The sequence below is a fragment of the Lithobates pipiens genome, unplaced genomic scaffold (assembly GCF_037356315.1).
Source record: "Lithobates pipiens isolate NorthernLeopardFrog02 unplaced genomic scaffold, aLitPip1_a1.2 Scaffold_10, whole genome shotgun sequence".
Taxonomy (NCBI): domain Eukaryota; kingdom Metazoa; phylum Chordata; class Amphibia; order Anura; family Ranidae; genus Lithobates; species Lithobates pipiens.
Genome location: NW_027507686.1, coordinates 1266161 through 1283609, shown reverse-complemented (window position 1 = coordinate 1283609; position 17449 = coordinate 1266161). Strand labels below are relative to the sequence as shown.

Here is a 17449-nt window from a genome sequence, read left to right as displayed (position 1 = left end):
TATCAGCAGGGTGGGGGGAGGAGCTAGAGATCTGCACGGAGAGTGGGAGTCTTTTCATAATCACAGCTCCTCCCACCCCATCCTGCTGATAGGATGAGATCATTGCATCGCTCCCAACTGTCCCGGATTTGGGGGGAGTGTCCCTGATTTCATTGGTGGGGGTGTGTCATTGGTGGGGGTGTGTTGTTGGTGGGGGTGTGTTATTGGTGGGGGGTGTGTCATTACTGGGGGGTGTGTCATTGCTGGGGGGTGTGTCATTGCTGGGGGGGTGTGTCATTGCTGGGGGGGGTGTAATTGGTGGGGTGTGTCATTGGTGGGGGTGTGTCATTGGTGGGGGTGTGTCGTTGGTGGGGTGTGTCATTGGCGGGGGGTGTCATTACTGCGGGGGGTGTCATTACTGGGGGGTGTGTCATTGGTGGGGGGTGTGTCATTGCTGGGGGGTGTGTCATTGGTGGGGGGGGTGTCATTGCTGGGGGGTGTGTCATTGGTGGGGGTGTGTCATTGCTGGGGGGTGTGTCATTGGTGGGGGGTGTGTCATCGCTGGGGGGTGTGTCATTGCTGGGGGGGTGTGTGTGTCATTGGTGGGGGTGTGTCGTTGGTGGGGGTGTGTAATTGGTGGGGGTGTGTCAGTGGGGGGTGTGTCAGTGCGGGGTGTGCCAGTGGTGGGGGGTGGGAGACCCTGGAGGGGGCACACAGGCTTTAATCCTGCCTCTGCCCAGCCGAAGGTAGGAGTGTGCGGGGGAGGAGCAGACGGGGCGCTGTGAATAAACATTCTACAATACGGTCTCCAAATATCCCCCTCCCAGGATCTCCCGCTCTCTAATTCCCTCACCACCCCATCCCATCCTCACCTCCAGAACTTCTCCAGCGCCTCTCCCATCCTTTGTAACTCCCTACCCCAATCTGTCCCACGATCTCCGACTCGATCCCTGAATACCCTCCTCTTCAGAGAAGCCTACCCTGCCCCCACCTACCTACCCCGATTTCTCCATCGGCCCATCCCCCACAGTTCTTCCCTTTTGTATCTCTTGACCCTCCCTTCTAGATTGTAAGCTCTCAGGATCAGGGTCCTCCGATTCCTCCTGTATTGTAATTTATTATAACTAATAATAAAATGACCTGTAATAGAATACAGAGTGATGAATGGGGTGTCGGGGGAGGGGAAGGACATTTATTGGTTCCTCTCTTATTATTTTATGGATTTTCTGTTTGTAAAATGAAACATTCTAATAAAAATATTTGCGGAAAAAAACAACAGGAACTCATTTAGTGATATTTAGTGATGGGGGCGGACCCTCTGCGCTGCAGGGGTGATAATTGATGTATATATATATATATAATTTCTCTCCTCTATAGACAGGCGCAGTATGATCTCTGCGCTGTTGGCGCCACCTGCCGGTGAAGTCCGCGGGCTGCAGTTCTGTGTAGACGAGGCTACAGCGCCATCTACTGGTGACAATTGATTACTGCCTGTGACCGGCTGCGGCCGGCTCGGTGTACATATGGTGTATTGGCGCCACCTGCTGGTGAAATGCGAGTACTGCACATCGGTTGTAGTTGGTTCACTTCCGGGTGAGGATCATGGCGAAGGTGGAGAAGGAGCAGAAATATGACAGACAGCTCAGGTATGGGGAGCAGGAGGGGGAGGGGGCTGACTGTACTGCAGGGGGAGGGGTGTACTGGGGGGGGGGGCCTCACCATCTGTATTCTATAATTAATGCAACACTCCCAACTGTCCCTGATCTGCCCCTCTGATGACAATGGTCCGCAGAGATCATGTGACGGAGGACAGTGGTCCGCAGAGATCATGTGACGGAGGACAGTGGTCCGCAGAGATCATGTGACGGAGGACAGTGGTCCGCAGAGATCATGTGACGGAGGACAGTGGTCCACAGAGATCATGTGACGGAGGACAGTGGTCCGCAGAGATCATGTGATGGAGGACAGTGGTCCGCAGAGATCATGTGACGGAGGACAGTGGTCCGCAGAGATCATGTGACGGAGGAAAGTGGTCCGCAGAGATCATGTGACGGAGGACAGTGGTCCGCAGAGATCATGTGACGGAGGACAGTGGTCCGCAGAGATCATGTGACGGAGGACAGTGGTCCGCAGAGATCATGTGACGGAGGACAGTGGTCCGCAGAGATCATGTGACGGAGGAAAGTGGTCCGCAGAGATCATGTGACGGAGGACAGTGGTCCGCAGAGATCATGTGACGGAGGACAGTGGTCCGCAGAGATCATGTGACGGAGCACAGTGGTCCGCAGAGATCATGTGACGGAGGACAGTGGTCCGCAGAGATCATGTGACGGAGCACAGTGGTCCGCAGAGATCATGTGACGGAGGACAGTGGTCCTCAGAGATCATGTGACGGAGCACAGTGGTCCTCAGAGATCATGTGACGGAGCACAGTGGTCCGCAGAGATCATGTGACGGAGCACAGTGGTCCGCAGAGATCATGTGACGGAGGACAGTGGTCCGCAGAGATCATGTGACGGAGGACAGTGGTCCGCAGAGATCATGTGACGGAGGACAGTGGTCCGCAGAGATCATGTGACGGAGCACAGTGGTCCGCAGAGATCATGTGACGGAGGACAGTGGTCCGCAGAGATCATGTGATGGAGGACAGTGGTCCGCAGAGATCATGTGACGGAGCACAGTGGTCCGCAGAGATCATGTGACGGAGCACAGTGGTCCGCAGAGATCATGTGACGGAGCACAGTGGTCCGCAGAGATCATGTGACGGAGGACAGTGGTCCGCAGAGATCATGTGACAGAGGACAGTGGTCCTCAGAGATCATGTGACGGAGCACAGTGGTCCTCAGAGATCATGTGACGGAGCACAGTGGTCCGCAGAGATCATGTGACGGAGGACAGTGGTCCGCAGAGATCATGTGACGGAGGACAGTGGTCCGCAGAGATCATGTGACGGAGGACAGTGGTCCTCACAGATCATGTGACGGAGCACAGTGGTCCTCAGAGATCATGTGACGGAGCACAGTGGTCCGCAGAGATCATGTGACGGAGCACAGTGGTCCTCAGAGATCATGTGACGGAGCACAGTGGTCCGCAGAGATCATGTGACGGAGCACAGTGGTCCGCAGAGATCATGTGACGGAGGACAGTGGTCCGCAGAGATCATGTGACGGAGGACAGTGGTCCGCAGAGATCATGTGACGGAGGACAGTGGTCCGCAGAGATCATGTGACGGAGGACAGTGGTCCGCAGAGATCATGTGACGGAGGACAGTGGTCCGCAGAGATCATGTGACGGAGGACAGTGGTCCGCAGAGATCATGTGACGGAGCACAGTGGTCCGCAGAGATCATGTGACGGAGGACAGTGGTCCGCAGAGATCATGTGACGGAGCACAGTGGTCCTCAGAGATCATGTGACGGAGCACAGTGGTCCGCAGAGATCATGTGACGGAGCACAGTGGTCCGCAGAGATCATGTGACGGAGCACAGTGGTCCGCAGAGATCATGTGACGGAGCACAGTGGTCCGCAGAGATCATGTGACGGAGGACAGTGGTCCTCAGAGATCATGTGACGGAGGACAGTGGTCCTCAGAGATCATGTGACGGAGCACAGTGGTCCTCAGAGATCATGTGACGGAGCACAGTGGTCCGCAGAGATCATGTGACGGAGGAAAGTGGTCCGCAGAGATCATGTGACGGAGGACAGTGGTCCGCAGAGATCATGTGACGGAGGACAGTGGTCCGCAGAGATCATGTGACGGAGCACAGTGGTCCGCAGAGATCATGTGACAAGGCACAGTGGTCCGCAGAGATCATGTGACGGAGCACAGTGGTCCGCAGAGATCATGTGACGGAGGACAGTGGTCCTCAGAGATCATGTGACGGAGCACAGTGGTCCTCAGAGATCATGTGACGGAGCACAGTGGTCCGCAGAGATCATGTGACGGAGGACAGTGGTCCGCAGAGATCATGTGACGGAGGACAGTGGTCCGCAGAGATCATGTGACGGAGGACAATGGTCCGCAGAGATCATGTGACGGAGCACAGTGGTCCTCAGAGATCATGTGACGGAGCACAGTGGTCCACAGAGATCATGTGACGGAGGACAATGGTCCACAGAGATCATGTGACGGAGGACGGTGGTCCTCAGAGATCATGTGACGGAGCACAGTGGTCCGCAGAGATCATGTGACGGAGGACAGTGGTCCGCAGAGATCATGTGACGGAGGACAGTGGTCCGCAGAGATCATGTGACGGAGGACAGTGGTCCGCAGAGATCATGTGACGGAGGACAGTGGTCCGCAGAGATCATGCGACGGAGGACAGTGGTCCGCAGAGATCATGCGACGGAGGACAGTGGTCCGCAGAGATCATGCGACGGAGGACAGTGGTCCGCAGAGATCATGCGACGGAGGACAGTGGTCCGCAGAGATCATGCGACGGAGGACAGTGGTCCGCAGAGAGATCATGCGACGGAGGACAGTGGTCCGCAGAGAGATCATGTGACGGAGGACAGTGGTCCGCAGAGATCATGTTACGGAGGACAGTGGTCCGCAGAGATCATGTTACGGAGGACAGTGGTCCGCAGAGATCATGCGACGGAGGACAGTGGTCCGCAGAGATCATGTGATGGAGGACAATGGTCCGCAGATCTCCTCTAATGGAGGACTGGCATTCCTCTTCCAATGTCTTCTATGCGGGGATCTATTATTCCGTTATTGTAGACTTGTATTGGAGGTAATTTGGAAATAAGAACTGTCTGTGATCGAGTTCTGCAGTTTAGTGCGCTGCTGTTACCTCCAGGTTTATGTGTCTCTGTATCTGGAGAATCTCACATATCCTCGCTGTGCTCTGTATTTGTATATCGTTAGAGAATAATGAAGCATTGAACTCACAGATGTTTACAACAACCAATCAGAGGTCAGCATTCACTTTCTACATGATAGTGCGATCGTTGCTGCAGTGGGCGGGGTCAGCGCCTCCCGTCAGCCATGTTTTAGTGTTTTTTTAAATGTACAACTGTTACCACAGTCATGTGACCAACGAGCTCCATTTATTTTGCAGGTTATGGGGTGACCACGGACAGGAAGCTCTGGAATCGGCTCACGTATGTCTTATAAATGCCACGGCAACCGGCACCGAGATTCTCAAGAACTTAGTGCTGCCCGGTGAGTAAATCAATGTGGAGGACATTTATACCGATAGGACGCTCCGCATCACAGACAACTGACATTTATACCAATAGGACGCTCCGCATCACAGACAACTGACATTTATACCGATAGGACGCTCCGCATCACAGACAACTGACATTTATACCAATAGGACGCTCCGCATCACAGACAACTGACATTTATACCGATAGGACGCTCCGCATCACAGACAACTGACATTTATACCGATAGGACGCTCCGCATCACAGACAACAGACATTTATACCGATAGGACGCTCCGCATCACAGACAACAGACATTTATACCGATAGGACGCTCCGCATCACAGACAACAGACATTTATACCGATAGGACGCTCCGCATTACAGACAACTGACATTTATACCGATCGGACGCTCCGCATTACAGACAACTGACATTTATACCGATCGGACGCTCCGCATTACAGACAACTGACATTTATACCGATAGGACGCTCCGCATCACAGACAACTGACATTTATACCAATAGGACGCTCCGCATCACAGACAACTGACATTTATACCGATAGGACGCTCCGCATCACAGACAACTGACATTTATACCAATAGGACGCGCTCCGCTTTACAGACAACTGACATTTATACCGATAGGACGCTCCGCATTACAGACAACTGACATTTATACCGATCGGACGCTCCGCATTACAGACAACTGACATTTATACCGATCGGACGCTCCGCATTACAGACAACTGACATTTATACCGATAGGACGCTCCGCATCACAGACAACTGACATTTATACCGATAGGACGCTCTGATTCCTGGGATCTCCGATGTCGGTGTTCCTGGGATCTCCGATGTCGGTGTTTCTGGGATCTCCGATGTCGGTGTTCCTGGGATCTCCGATGTCGGTGTTTCTGGGATCTCCGATGTCGGTGTTTCTGGGATCTCCGATGTCGGTGTTCCTGGGATCTCCGATGTCGGTGTTCCTGGGATCTCCGATGTCGGTGTTCCTGGGATCTCCGATGTCGGTGTTCCTGGGATCTCCGATGTCGGTGTTCCTGGGATCTCCGATGTCGGTGTTCCTGGGATCTCCGATGTCGGTGTTCCTGGGATCTCCGATGTCGGTGTTCCTGGGTCCTCTGATGTCGGTGTTCCTCTGATTCCTGGGATCTCCAATGTCGGTGTTCCTCTGATTCCTGGGATCTCCGATGTCGGTGTTCCTCTGATTCCTGGGATCTCTGATGTCGGTGTTCCTCTGATTCCTGGGATCTCTGATGTCGGTGTTCCTCTGATTCCTGGGATCTCTGATGTCGGTGTTCCTCTGATTCCTGGGATCTCCGATGTCGGTGTTCCTGGGATCTCCGATGTCGGTGTTCCTGGGATCTCCGATGTCGGTGTTCCTGGGATCTCCGATGTCGGTGTTCCTGGGATCTCCGATGTCGGTGTTCCTGGGATCTCCGATGTCGGTGTTCCTGGGATCTCCGATGTCGGTGTTCCTGGGATCTCCGATGTCGGTGTTCCTCTGATTCCCGGGATCTCATTGTTGTCATGTAGGGTGATAAGCAGCATATTGAATGATGTAGTACTTCATGGGAGACATACATGCGGACATACAGAAGTAAAGGGTGATCATCATATGCAGTTACTATAGATGGAGTCATAATGCGGGGAATCGGTACCGGCAGGCGTGGTTCAGACCCGCACACCATATTCTTCACAATAGACTGAACACCTAGTTGGAGGTCTGGGGGGGCCACACCTTGTCATATTTCCACTGACAGCCCCGATTAATATACCTGAGTCTCTACATGGGTGGGGCAGCATCAATCTGTGCCTCCCAGGAGGAGAGAGACGGAGGACCGGCGTGATCCATTTTAGGAGAATCTCCTTCTGGCATAAAATAGAAGGTGGGAAATGAATCATTTGGAGTGGTGGGAGCGTTGTGCATCTTCGCGGACCCCCAGCAGGGACGGCTCGGGCCGTATTGAGAAGGACGATTTGTAGTCTTGAATTTATCGCGCTAAATACCGCCGTCCAGTAGGTTGAAACAATAGGGCCGTCCCAAAACTTGTGACAGAAAGTACCTGTATGCATTTTACATCTAGAGCCTATGGGATCTCTGTCCGCTGAATACTCTATGGAGTGTATAGTAGATTCTATGTAGAAATTTCCCCTGGATGAGTTTGTCATTGGAGGAAATAACCAGTTTGGGGCCGTATTTGTGGCAGTCCTCCCAACCCTCCCTGTCCAGTGAGGGTATATCCCTATGCCACGTGTCCCGCAGTATCTCCAGCTTGGGGGAGTCGGCACCCAGTAGTGCACCGTGTAGAGTGGAGAGGGGTTTAGTAAGGTCCACCCGGGGCCAGAAGTTCTTTGATGGGGTTGGCTTGGAGGTGAGGTAAGATAGAAAACTGGACCCTTGCAGCATGTCGTACCTAGAAATAGCGGAACCGCATCCATTGGAGTAAACCGTACTTGGCCAGTAAGCCCGGGAGCTGGATCAAAGCGCCATGGGGCATAACTTGGCCCAATGTTGTTATATCATATCTGGGCCACACGTGGGGGTCTGGAATGGTGCGGAAATGCAGTAAGTTAGGATTCCCTCACAGTGGCGACCATTGGTTAGGCCTTATGAAGCGTCGCCGAGCAGCTGGCCATACTCTCCATGTCGCCCATGTAGGCCCCGGAGTCGCCTCGGATGCCCCTGGTCCCCTGTAGGCGATGTTGCGCAGCTCAGCCAGTGAGCCCAAATAGCTGGCCTCCAGACAGATCGCCATGTTGGATTTGGAGCCCTGGAACCGCCATTGAATCGTCACCAGCACTGCGGCCCAGTAATAAATGTGAAAGTTAGGCAGAGCTAGTTACCCCCCCCCCCCCCCCCCCATGTGAGCAGGCAGCCAGTCTGGGGATTGCTCCATTCCAAATAAAGGAGCCCACACATTTATCAATCTCCTTGAAGAATGGGACAGGGACCCATACCGGACAGTTCCTAAACAGGTAAGAGGTAGGTTCACCCACGCTGCACATGTTATGTGTTGGGTAGCCCGGACAGGTAAAAGGTCCTTACTTTTATAGTCTGAGGAACTTTTGGTTACCAAGACCCCAAGGTAGCAGGATTCCCCAACCCATCGCGGGGGGGAGGAGGTTGCTCTGGAAACTGCCCCGTTGTCTATGGGAAATATCACCGATTGCGCAGAGTTGATCCGAATGTCTGAAAAACTGGCAAAGTTGTAAAAAATCCATGTCATTAAGGTATAATGACACGTTGTCCGCGTATAGGGATAGCCGCTCTTCCAGCTGACCTATCCACAGGCCCAGGACATGCGGCGCCCCCCTGATCAAAATTGCCAGGGGCTCCAGAGCTAAGGCGAACAGACTGGGGGAGAGTGGGCATCCCATGGAAGAGGGCAAATGGTTCTGACAACCAATTGTTTGTCCGGACCCGCACTCTGGGTGTACTATTTAGTAGTTGGATTCCCGTGAATAAATTTGCGGCCGAATCCGAAGCGACACAAGACCTCCCATAAGTAAGACCATTCGCCTGAATCAAAGCCTTTTCGGCATCTAATGAGGCAATTGCCCTGGTGCCTGGGTTGTCATGTACCATAGAGGTGTTCAGAAAGAGTCGTCTAATATTAATGTCGGTCCCTTTGCCCGGCATAAATCCAGTATGACCTATATCAATCAAGTCTTCGATCACCTGGGTCAGCCGGTTGGCCAGGATCTTCCCAAAGATCTTGGCATCTACATTTAGCAGGGAGATCGGTCTGTAGGAAGAACAGTCCTGCGGATTCTCGCCAGTCTTGGGGACCAACACAATTATAGCCTCATTCATGGAGTCCGGTGGGGCCTCGAGGGATTCGAGGTCTGAGAGTATTGTCCTCAATTTAGGAGCTGGAATTTCCACAAAGTTGGTGTAGAACTCGGATGGTAGGCCATCCGCCGTGAAGACTTCCCATAGCCAGCTGCACCTCCTCCAGGGTGACATCCGCCTCCAGCCTCTCCCTGTCCTCCATGGGTAAAAGAAGGAAGGAAGAGGGGTCCAGGTAGGAGGAGAGGTCAGAGTCCGCGGAATCCACACGGGAGCGGCTATTGATCTTGGAGGGTGTCGTAAGTAAACAGTTCTGTCCATCCCTTATAGAGCCAATGGGGGTGGAATGGACGTCGCCCCTAGGTAGCCATGCCAAGAGCTTCCCATCCCCCCACCTCCCGAATTCCAAAACCCTCCAGGCCGAGAATAGGAGAGCTTTGTTGGTCTTGGCAATCCTGGCAAAGGACAAATTCCGCAGCGCCTGTTGCCATGTTTGATAACGGTCATCATCCGGATTGGAGACAAAGGCCACCTCCAGTTTGGTTGCCCTCTCCTCCAGCTCTTCCATTGATTGGCCTTCTCTCTCTTAATTCGTAATATTTTAGAGATATATTCCCCCCTAGCCCAGGATTTAAAAGTCCCACAGGACCGTAGGGGGGGCCGAGTCGGGGGGGGGGGGGTGTAGTCAGCACTAAGGAGAGGCATGGGGTGCATGATCAGAGATTCCCCCGGGAGGCGCAGATATACCCTGAACACAGTGCAATGCAAAGCCAGAAGCCAAATCAATTCTGGACAGGGTCTTATAGGTGGAGGAGTGGCAGATTTATTCTCGTATCGTCGGGTACACGTATCTCCAGACATCCATTAGGGTAAACGTGTCAGCCCATTGGTGGAGATCAGGAGAGTCGGGGGCCGAGGCGCTCAGTCTGTCCAAGTCCGCAGACGGGACCATGTTGAAGTCTCCCAGGAGTAAAACTAGATTGGCACCCAGCTGGACCACAATTGGCATGATCTCATGTAGGACGCGGGCCGAGGCCGGTGGTGGAAAATATAACCCAACCAACACAGTGTTCCTCTCATAGATAGTAGCATATATGATGATGTATCTTCCCTCCCTGTCAGTCTTTTCCTCTATAGGCCGGAATGGCAGGGACCCCACGAGTGTAAGTAGAGTAGGTGGTCTGGTAATTCAGGCCCACCCATGATTTTTTAAGGCAGACGATTTTCTGACCCTGGAGGTGTGTATCAAGCCATGCAGTTCCTGGGGCAGGCCACTAGAGTCCGGCAGTGGCTTGGTAGCAGAACCAAGAGTGGCACTTTTAGGTTGGTACCCCACTAATGCAGGCGATGGGGGGCATACACGTGTATAAGACACAGCGGGCGATGCAGAGGAGATGCAAGTGATCCCTGAGATCAGATGTATTAAACCTTGCGGGAAGAGTTCACCTTGCCAAGGGCACTTCGCTTAGATACTTTACAAACAGGCCAGTGATAGAAAACTTACTGTGGAAGAAATGTCGGCCCTCCAGCGGCCCCCGGTAACAATATATCAGAAGTCGGGGTGTCAGGCAGCCAAGGAGGGAGCAATGTAACAAGCAGCAGAGCTCAGGGCAGATATGAACCCATCCGTCCCCTGAGGGGGGGGGGTTCCAACCATGCAGATTCACCCCGGGGGAGGTAAAGAATCTTTTATGGTTTCGCCATCTTGGACCCGCAGACGTGCTGGGAAAAGAACGCGGTATCTTATGTATCTTATGCCCGTCATACACACGGCTGCTTTAACCTGATCAAATGAGCGTCTCAATTTCTGTGTTTCCACGGAGTAATCTGGGAAGGTGAGGAGAGTTCTCTCTGCATCCCGGCCACCCGAATCTCCTCATCTCTGTCAATAAAGTTCAGGATTTGAAGTATAAAGGTGCGAGGTGGAGCCCCCTGTGGACGGGCATTGGTGGGATTCGGTGACCCCTTTCCACAGCATAGAAGGGTGAGAACTGGGCTGTTGGCAGGCGGGTGCACAGTCATTTCTCCACATGTGGGCCCCCCACCCCCTCCGCCAGGCCCACAATGCAGAGGTTGTTCCTCTTGTTGCGATTCTCGGCGTCCTCCGCTTTATAGTCACGCCCCTGTAATTGGTGGTATATTCGTATGACTGTGATGTGTAATTGGTGGTATAGTCGTATGACTGTGATGTGTAATTGGCGATATAATCATATGACTGACGTGTAATTGGCGGTATAATCATATGACTGACGTGTAATTGGCGGTATAATCGTATGACTGTGATGTGTAATTGGTGGTATAATCGTATGACTGTGATGTGTAATTGGCGGTATAATCGTATGACTGTGACGTGTAATTGGTGGTATAATCGTATGACTGTGATGTGTAATTGGCGATATAATCATATGACTGACGTGTAATTGGCGGTATAATCGTATGATTGTGATGTGTAATTGGCGGTATAATCATATGACTGTGATGTGTAATTGGCGGTATAATCGTATGATTGTGATGTGTAATTGGCGGTATAATCGTATGACTGTGATGTGTAATTGGCGGTATAATCATATGACTGTGATGTGTAATTGGTGGTATAATCGTATGACTGTGATGTGTAATTGGCGGTATAATCATATGACTGTGATGTGTAATTGGTGGTATAATCGTATGACTGTGACGTGTAATTGGCGGTATAATCGTATGACTGACGTGTAATTGGTGGTATAATTGTATGACTGTGATATCCCCTCCAGATGAATGACAATGACGGCCAATTATATGATAGAATTGGCAGTTGGATGCGTGTGATTACCATGTTCTGTGTCTATGAAGCGGCTGTTTTTATCACATAATGATTGAGGAGTGTGACGATCGTTCGGGACAATCACTTGATTCTCATTATATATATAATGTATATGTGGGTTGGATGATTGATGATCTCCATGGGATCTCTTGCAGGGATCGGGTCCTTCACCATTGTGGACGGGAATGTGGTGAGAGGAGAAGATGTCGGGAACAAGTAAGTGATGTGAAGGAGAGATTTGTATCATAGGAAGCCCTGTGATTGGAGAATAAAATTCTTTGTTAGTGAATTGATCACAAGATGTAGAGATGATGAGAAGCTGAGCTGACATCAGAGCTGCGCCCCCCAATCACCCACTATAAGGTTTAACCCCTCGATTACATATTTATCTTGGTGTCCCCAATATGTCTGGATAGAGAATAATCCCCTCAGCCGATGATGACATCTAGAAATCCATGCCCCCGATGTGCGGTACAAGGCCCCTCCTTCCTCCTGAATGTCTCTTCATTACATACAATGGAGGCTGGGGGGGGGCGCTACAGATGCCGACCTTCTCCATTCTATCTGGAAGGACGATACCCAAGCAACATTCTCCAAGGTCTGTGTCTGTAATTTTTTTGAAACAATTGATGCCCCCCACTGAGACCACCGCCTGTGGAAGGGAATTCCACATCCTTGCCGCTCTTACAGTAAAGAATCATCTACATAGTTTAAGGTTAAACCTCTTTTCTTCTAATTTTATTGAGTGGCCACGAGTCTTGTTAAAGTCCCTTCTGCAAAGTTTTCTCCCTATTGTGGGGTCACCAGTCTGGTATTTATATATTGTGGGGTCACCAGTCCGGTATTTATATATTGTGGGGTCACCAGTCCGGTATTTATATATTGTGGGGTCACCAGTCCGGTATTTATATATTGTGGGGTCACCAGTCCGGTATTTATATATTGTGGGGTCACCAGTCTGGTATTTATATATTGTGGGGTCACCAATCCAGTATTTATATATTGTGGGATCACCAGTCCGGTATTTATATATTGTGGGGTCACCAGTCCGGTATTTATATATTGTGGGGTCACCAGTCCGGTATTTATATATTGTGGGGTCACCAGTCCGGTATTTATATATTGTGGGGTCACCAGTCCGGTATTTGTATATTGTGGGGTCACCAGTCTGGTATTTATATATTGTGGGGTCACCAGTCCGGTATTTATATAATGAAATCATCTCCCCTCTCAGGCGTCTCTTCTCCAGAGAGAATAAGTTCAGAGCTCACAACCTTTCCTCATAACTAATATCCTCCAGACCCTTTATTAGCTTTGTTGCCCTTCTTTGTAGTCGCTCCATTTCCAGTACATCCTTCCTGAGGACTGGTGCCCAGAACTGGACAGTATACTCCAGGTGCGGCCGGACCAGAGTCTTGTAGAGGGGAGAATTATCCTTTTATCTCTGGAGTTGATCCCTTTTTAATGCCAATATTCTGTTTGCTTTGTTAGCAGCAGCTTGTAATGCTGAGCCCATCATCTACTAGGACCCCCAGGTCCTTCTCCACCCTACATCCCCCCCCAGAGGTTCTCCCCCCCCCCCCAGGTCCTTCTCCATCCTAGATCCCCCCCCAGAGGTTCTCCCCCCAGGTCCTTCTCCATCCTAGATCCCCCCAGAGGTTCTCCCCCCCCCCCAGGTCCTTCTCCATCCTAGATCCCCCCCAGAGGTTCTCCCCCCAGGTCCTTCTCCACCCTACATCCCCCCCCAGAGGTTCTCCCCCCCCCCCCCCCCCCCAGATCCTTCTCCATCCTAGATCCCCCCAGAGGTTCTCCCCCCAGGTCCTTCTCCATCCTAGATCCCCCCAGAGGTTCCCCTCCCCCAGGTCCTTCTCCACCCTAGATCCCCCCAGAGGTTCCCCTCCCCCAGGTCCTTCTCCACCCTAGACCCCCCCAGAGGTTCCCCTCCCCCAGGTCCTTCTCCACCCTAGATCCCCCCAGAGGTTCCCCTCCCCCAGGTCCTTCTCCATCCTAGACCCCCCCCCCAGAGGTTCCCCTCCCCCAGGTCCTCCTCCATCGTAGATCCCCCCCCCCAGAGGTTCTCCCCCCAGGTCCTTCTCCATCCTAGATCCCTCCCCCCAGTCTATAGATTTGCATTCAGATTTTTGCCACCCAAATACATTATTTTACATTTTTCTGCATTGAACCTCATTTGCCATGTAGTTGCCCCTCCCACCATTCATTTGGTCAGATCTTCTTGGAAGGTTTCCACATCCTGCAGAGAAGTTATTGCCCGGCTTAGCTTAGTATTGTACACAAATACAGAGATTGGACTGTTTCCCCCATCCCCCTCCTCCAGGTCATTTATGAATTTAAATAGGATTGGTCCCAGCACAGAACCCTGGGGGACCCCACTACCCACCCCCGACCATTCCGAGTACTCCCCATTTATCATCACCCTCTGAACTCGCCCTTGTAGCCAGTTTTCAATCCAAGTACTCACCCTATGGACCATGCCAACCGACCTTACATTGTACAGTAAACGTTTATGGGGAACCATGTCAAATGCTTTTGCAAAATCCAAATACACCACGTCTACGGGCCTTCCTTTATCTAGATACACCACGTCTACGGGCCTTCCTTTATCTAGATACACCACGTCTACGGGCCTTCCTTTATCTAGATACACCACGTCTACGGGCCTTCCTTTATCTAGATACACCACGTCTACGGGCCTTCCTTTATCCAGATACACCACGTCTACGGGCCTTCCTTTATCTAGATACACCACGTCTACGGGCCTTCCTTTATCTAGATACACCACGTCTACGGGCCTTCCTTTATCTAGATACACCACGTCTACGGGCCTTCCTTTATCTAGATACACCACGTCTACGGGCCTTCCTTTATCTAGATACACCACGTCTACGGACCTTCCTTTATCTACATACACCCCGTCTACGGGCCTTCCTTTATCTAGATACACCCCGTCTACGGACCTTCCTTTATCTACATACACCCCGTCTACGGGCCTTCCTTTATCTAGATACACCACGTCTACGGGCTTTCCTTTATCTAGATACACCACGTCTACGGACCTTCCTTTATCTAGATACACCACGTCTACGGGCCTTCCTTTATCTAGATACACCACGTCTACGGACCTTCCTTTATCTAGATACACCACGTCTACGGGCCTTCCTTTATCTAGATACACCACATCTACGGGCCTTCCTTTATCCAGATACACCACGTCTACGGGCCTTCCTTTATCTAGATACACCACGTCTACGGACCTTCCTTTATCTAGATACACCACGTCTACGGGCCTTCCTTTATCTAGATACACCACGTCTACGGACCTTCCTTTATCTAGATGGCAACTCGCCTCCTCATAGAAGGTTAATAGATTGGTTTTGCAAGAATGATTCTTCATGAATCCAGGCTGATTACTGCTAATGATACCGTTCTCATTACTAAAATCTTGTATATATTCCCTTATCATCCCCTCCCAGGGTTTACATACTATTGATGTTAGGCTGACTGGTCTGTAATTCCCAGGGATGTATTTTGGGCTATTTTTAAATATTGGTGCCACATTGGCTTTTCTCCAATCAGCTGGTACCATTCCAGTCAGTAGACTGTCAGTAAAAATTAGGAACAATAGTCTGGCAATTACTTGACTGAGTTCCCTAAGTTCCCTCGGGTGCAAACCATCTGGTCCCGGTGTTTTATTAATGTTAAGTTTCCCAAGTCTAATTTTAATTCTGTCCTCTGTTAACCATGGAGGGGCTTCCTGTGATGTGTAATGGAGGATAAACACTGAAGTTTTGGTTACTGAATCCCTCCAATTCCCTCGTGAAGACTGAGGAGAAGAATAAATTCAATGCCTTCTCCATCTCCCCATCCTTCGTAATCAGATGTTCTTCCTCATTCTTTATGGGACCAAAATGGTCTGTCCTCCCTTTTTTACTGTTTATATACATAAAGAATTTCTTGGGATTTTTTTTTTGCTCTCCTCCGCTATGTGTCTGTCATGTTCTATCTTAGCCGTCCTTATTACCCCCTTACATTTCTTGTTGCATTCTTTGTAAAGTCTGAATGCTGATGATGATCCCTCAGCCTTGTATTTTTTGAAGTTCTTCTCCTTTGCTTTTATATGCATTTTTACATTGGAGTTAAGCCATTCAGGACTTTTGTTCGCTCTTTTAAATGTATTACCCAATGGGATGCATTGGCTAATGCCCTTATTTAATATGCTCTTAAAGCAAACCCATCTCTCCTCCGCGTTCTTTGTTCCTAAGATTTTATCCCAATTTATGCCTTCTAGTAAGGGTCGTAGTTTAGGGAAGTTGGCTCCTTTGACTCGTCACGTCTTCATTATTCTCCAGAAAGGAAGGAACAATTCTGCTTTGTTTCATCAGATTTTATCTTGAAACCATATATAATGATTGCCACAGACTTCCTCCGTATTATGTGGCAGTGCAGATACATATTCAGTTATTGAATTCATAGCTCCTCCCCCCAGGCGACCCCTGTGGCCATGAAGTTTTACTCCTCCTGCTGCATAATGTACAGAAAAATGAATGTGCAAAGGGTGTAAAAGGAATGCAAATTGATAGAAACTGCAGTGGGTGGAACCAGGAACTCAGTGGGTAGAGCTGGGAACACTGGGTGGGTGGAGCTGGGAACTCGGATCAGGTGGAGCCGGGAACCCTGGCTGGGTGGAGCCGGGAACCCTGGCTGGGTGGAGCCGGGAACCCTGGGGGGGTGGAGCTGGGAACTCGGATCAGGTGGAGCCGGGAACCCTGGCTGGGTGGAGCCGGGAACCCTGGCTGGGTGGAGCCGGGAACCCTGGCTGGGTGGAGCTGGGAACTCGGATTAGGTGGAGCCGGAAACCCTGGGTGGGTGGAGCCTGCAACTCGGAGAGGTGGAGCTGGGAAGTCAGGGTGTCAGAAGCTGATTTATGGAAGTTGTAAAACGAATGATTTTGTTTCTCTCCGCAGTTTCTTCCTCACCAGAAGTAATATCGGGAAGGTAAGTGGAAGTGACTTGGGGTTCTTTGTGGCGGTGATTGCCGGGAAATGTGAAGTAGAAGGAAAAGCTGCCTCTGGATTCCCTCCATACATTTCAGTGTAATTCACAATGTAAAGTGGGTGTAATCCCTCCATATCCGCCCTGTGCAGTGACCGGCCTCGGGTGACACACAGAGATGAGACAAATCCTTCTACATAAGTTGTACCTTTTTATCTTCCCTCTCTACATCCATGCAAGGTCCAGCATTTATACTGTGTGTCTGAGCTTTCAGAAAGCATGAGCTGAGGGGCTGAAATGACACAGCTCTTCACAAACACCACTCAGAGTGGTGACATCACCGGCAGCCTTCCACCTATCACTCTGTTATGGGGGGAGGGGAGTTCACCCACAGCCTTCCACCCATCGCTCTGTTGGGGGGGGGGGGGGGGGAGTTCACCCGCAGCCTTCCATGCATCGCTCTGTTGGGGGGGAGGGGTGTTCACCGGCAGCCTTCCATCCATTCGCTCTGTTATGGGGGGGAGGGGAGTTCACCGGCAGCCTTCCATCCATTCGCTCTGTTGGGGGGGAGGGGAGTTCACCGGCAGCCTTCCATGCATCGCTCTGTTGGGGGGGAGGGGTGTTCACCGGCAGCCTTCCATCCATTCGCTCTGTTGGGGGGGGAGGGGTGTTCACTGGCAGCCTTC

The 17449-nt window shown here is 51.2% G+C and overlaps 1 protein-coding gene across 1 annotated transcript in view; it reads left to right on the top strand.

The window, feature by feature from the left end:
* The first annotated feature begins 1488 nt into the window (after nucleotides 1–1488).
* The window catches only part of NAE1 (NEDD8 activating enzyme E1 subunit 1), a 53322-nt gene continuing 37361 nt past the window's right edge, over nucleotides 1489–17449 (top strand). Inside the window, exons 1-4 of the mRNA XM_077450735.1 lie at nucleotides 1489–1625; nucleotides 5042–5145; nucleotides 11909–11969; nucleotides 16736–16766. Of these exons, the coding sequence (XP_077306861.1) occupies nucleotides 1582–1625; nucleotides 5042–5145; nucleotides 11909–11969; nucleotides 16736–16766 (240 nt within the window). The 5' untranslated portion in view covers nucleotides 1489–1581. The remainder of the gene's footprint in view (nucleotides 1626–5041; nucleotides 5146–11908; nucleotides 11970–16735; nucleotides 16767–17449) is intronic.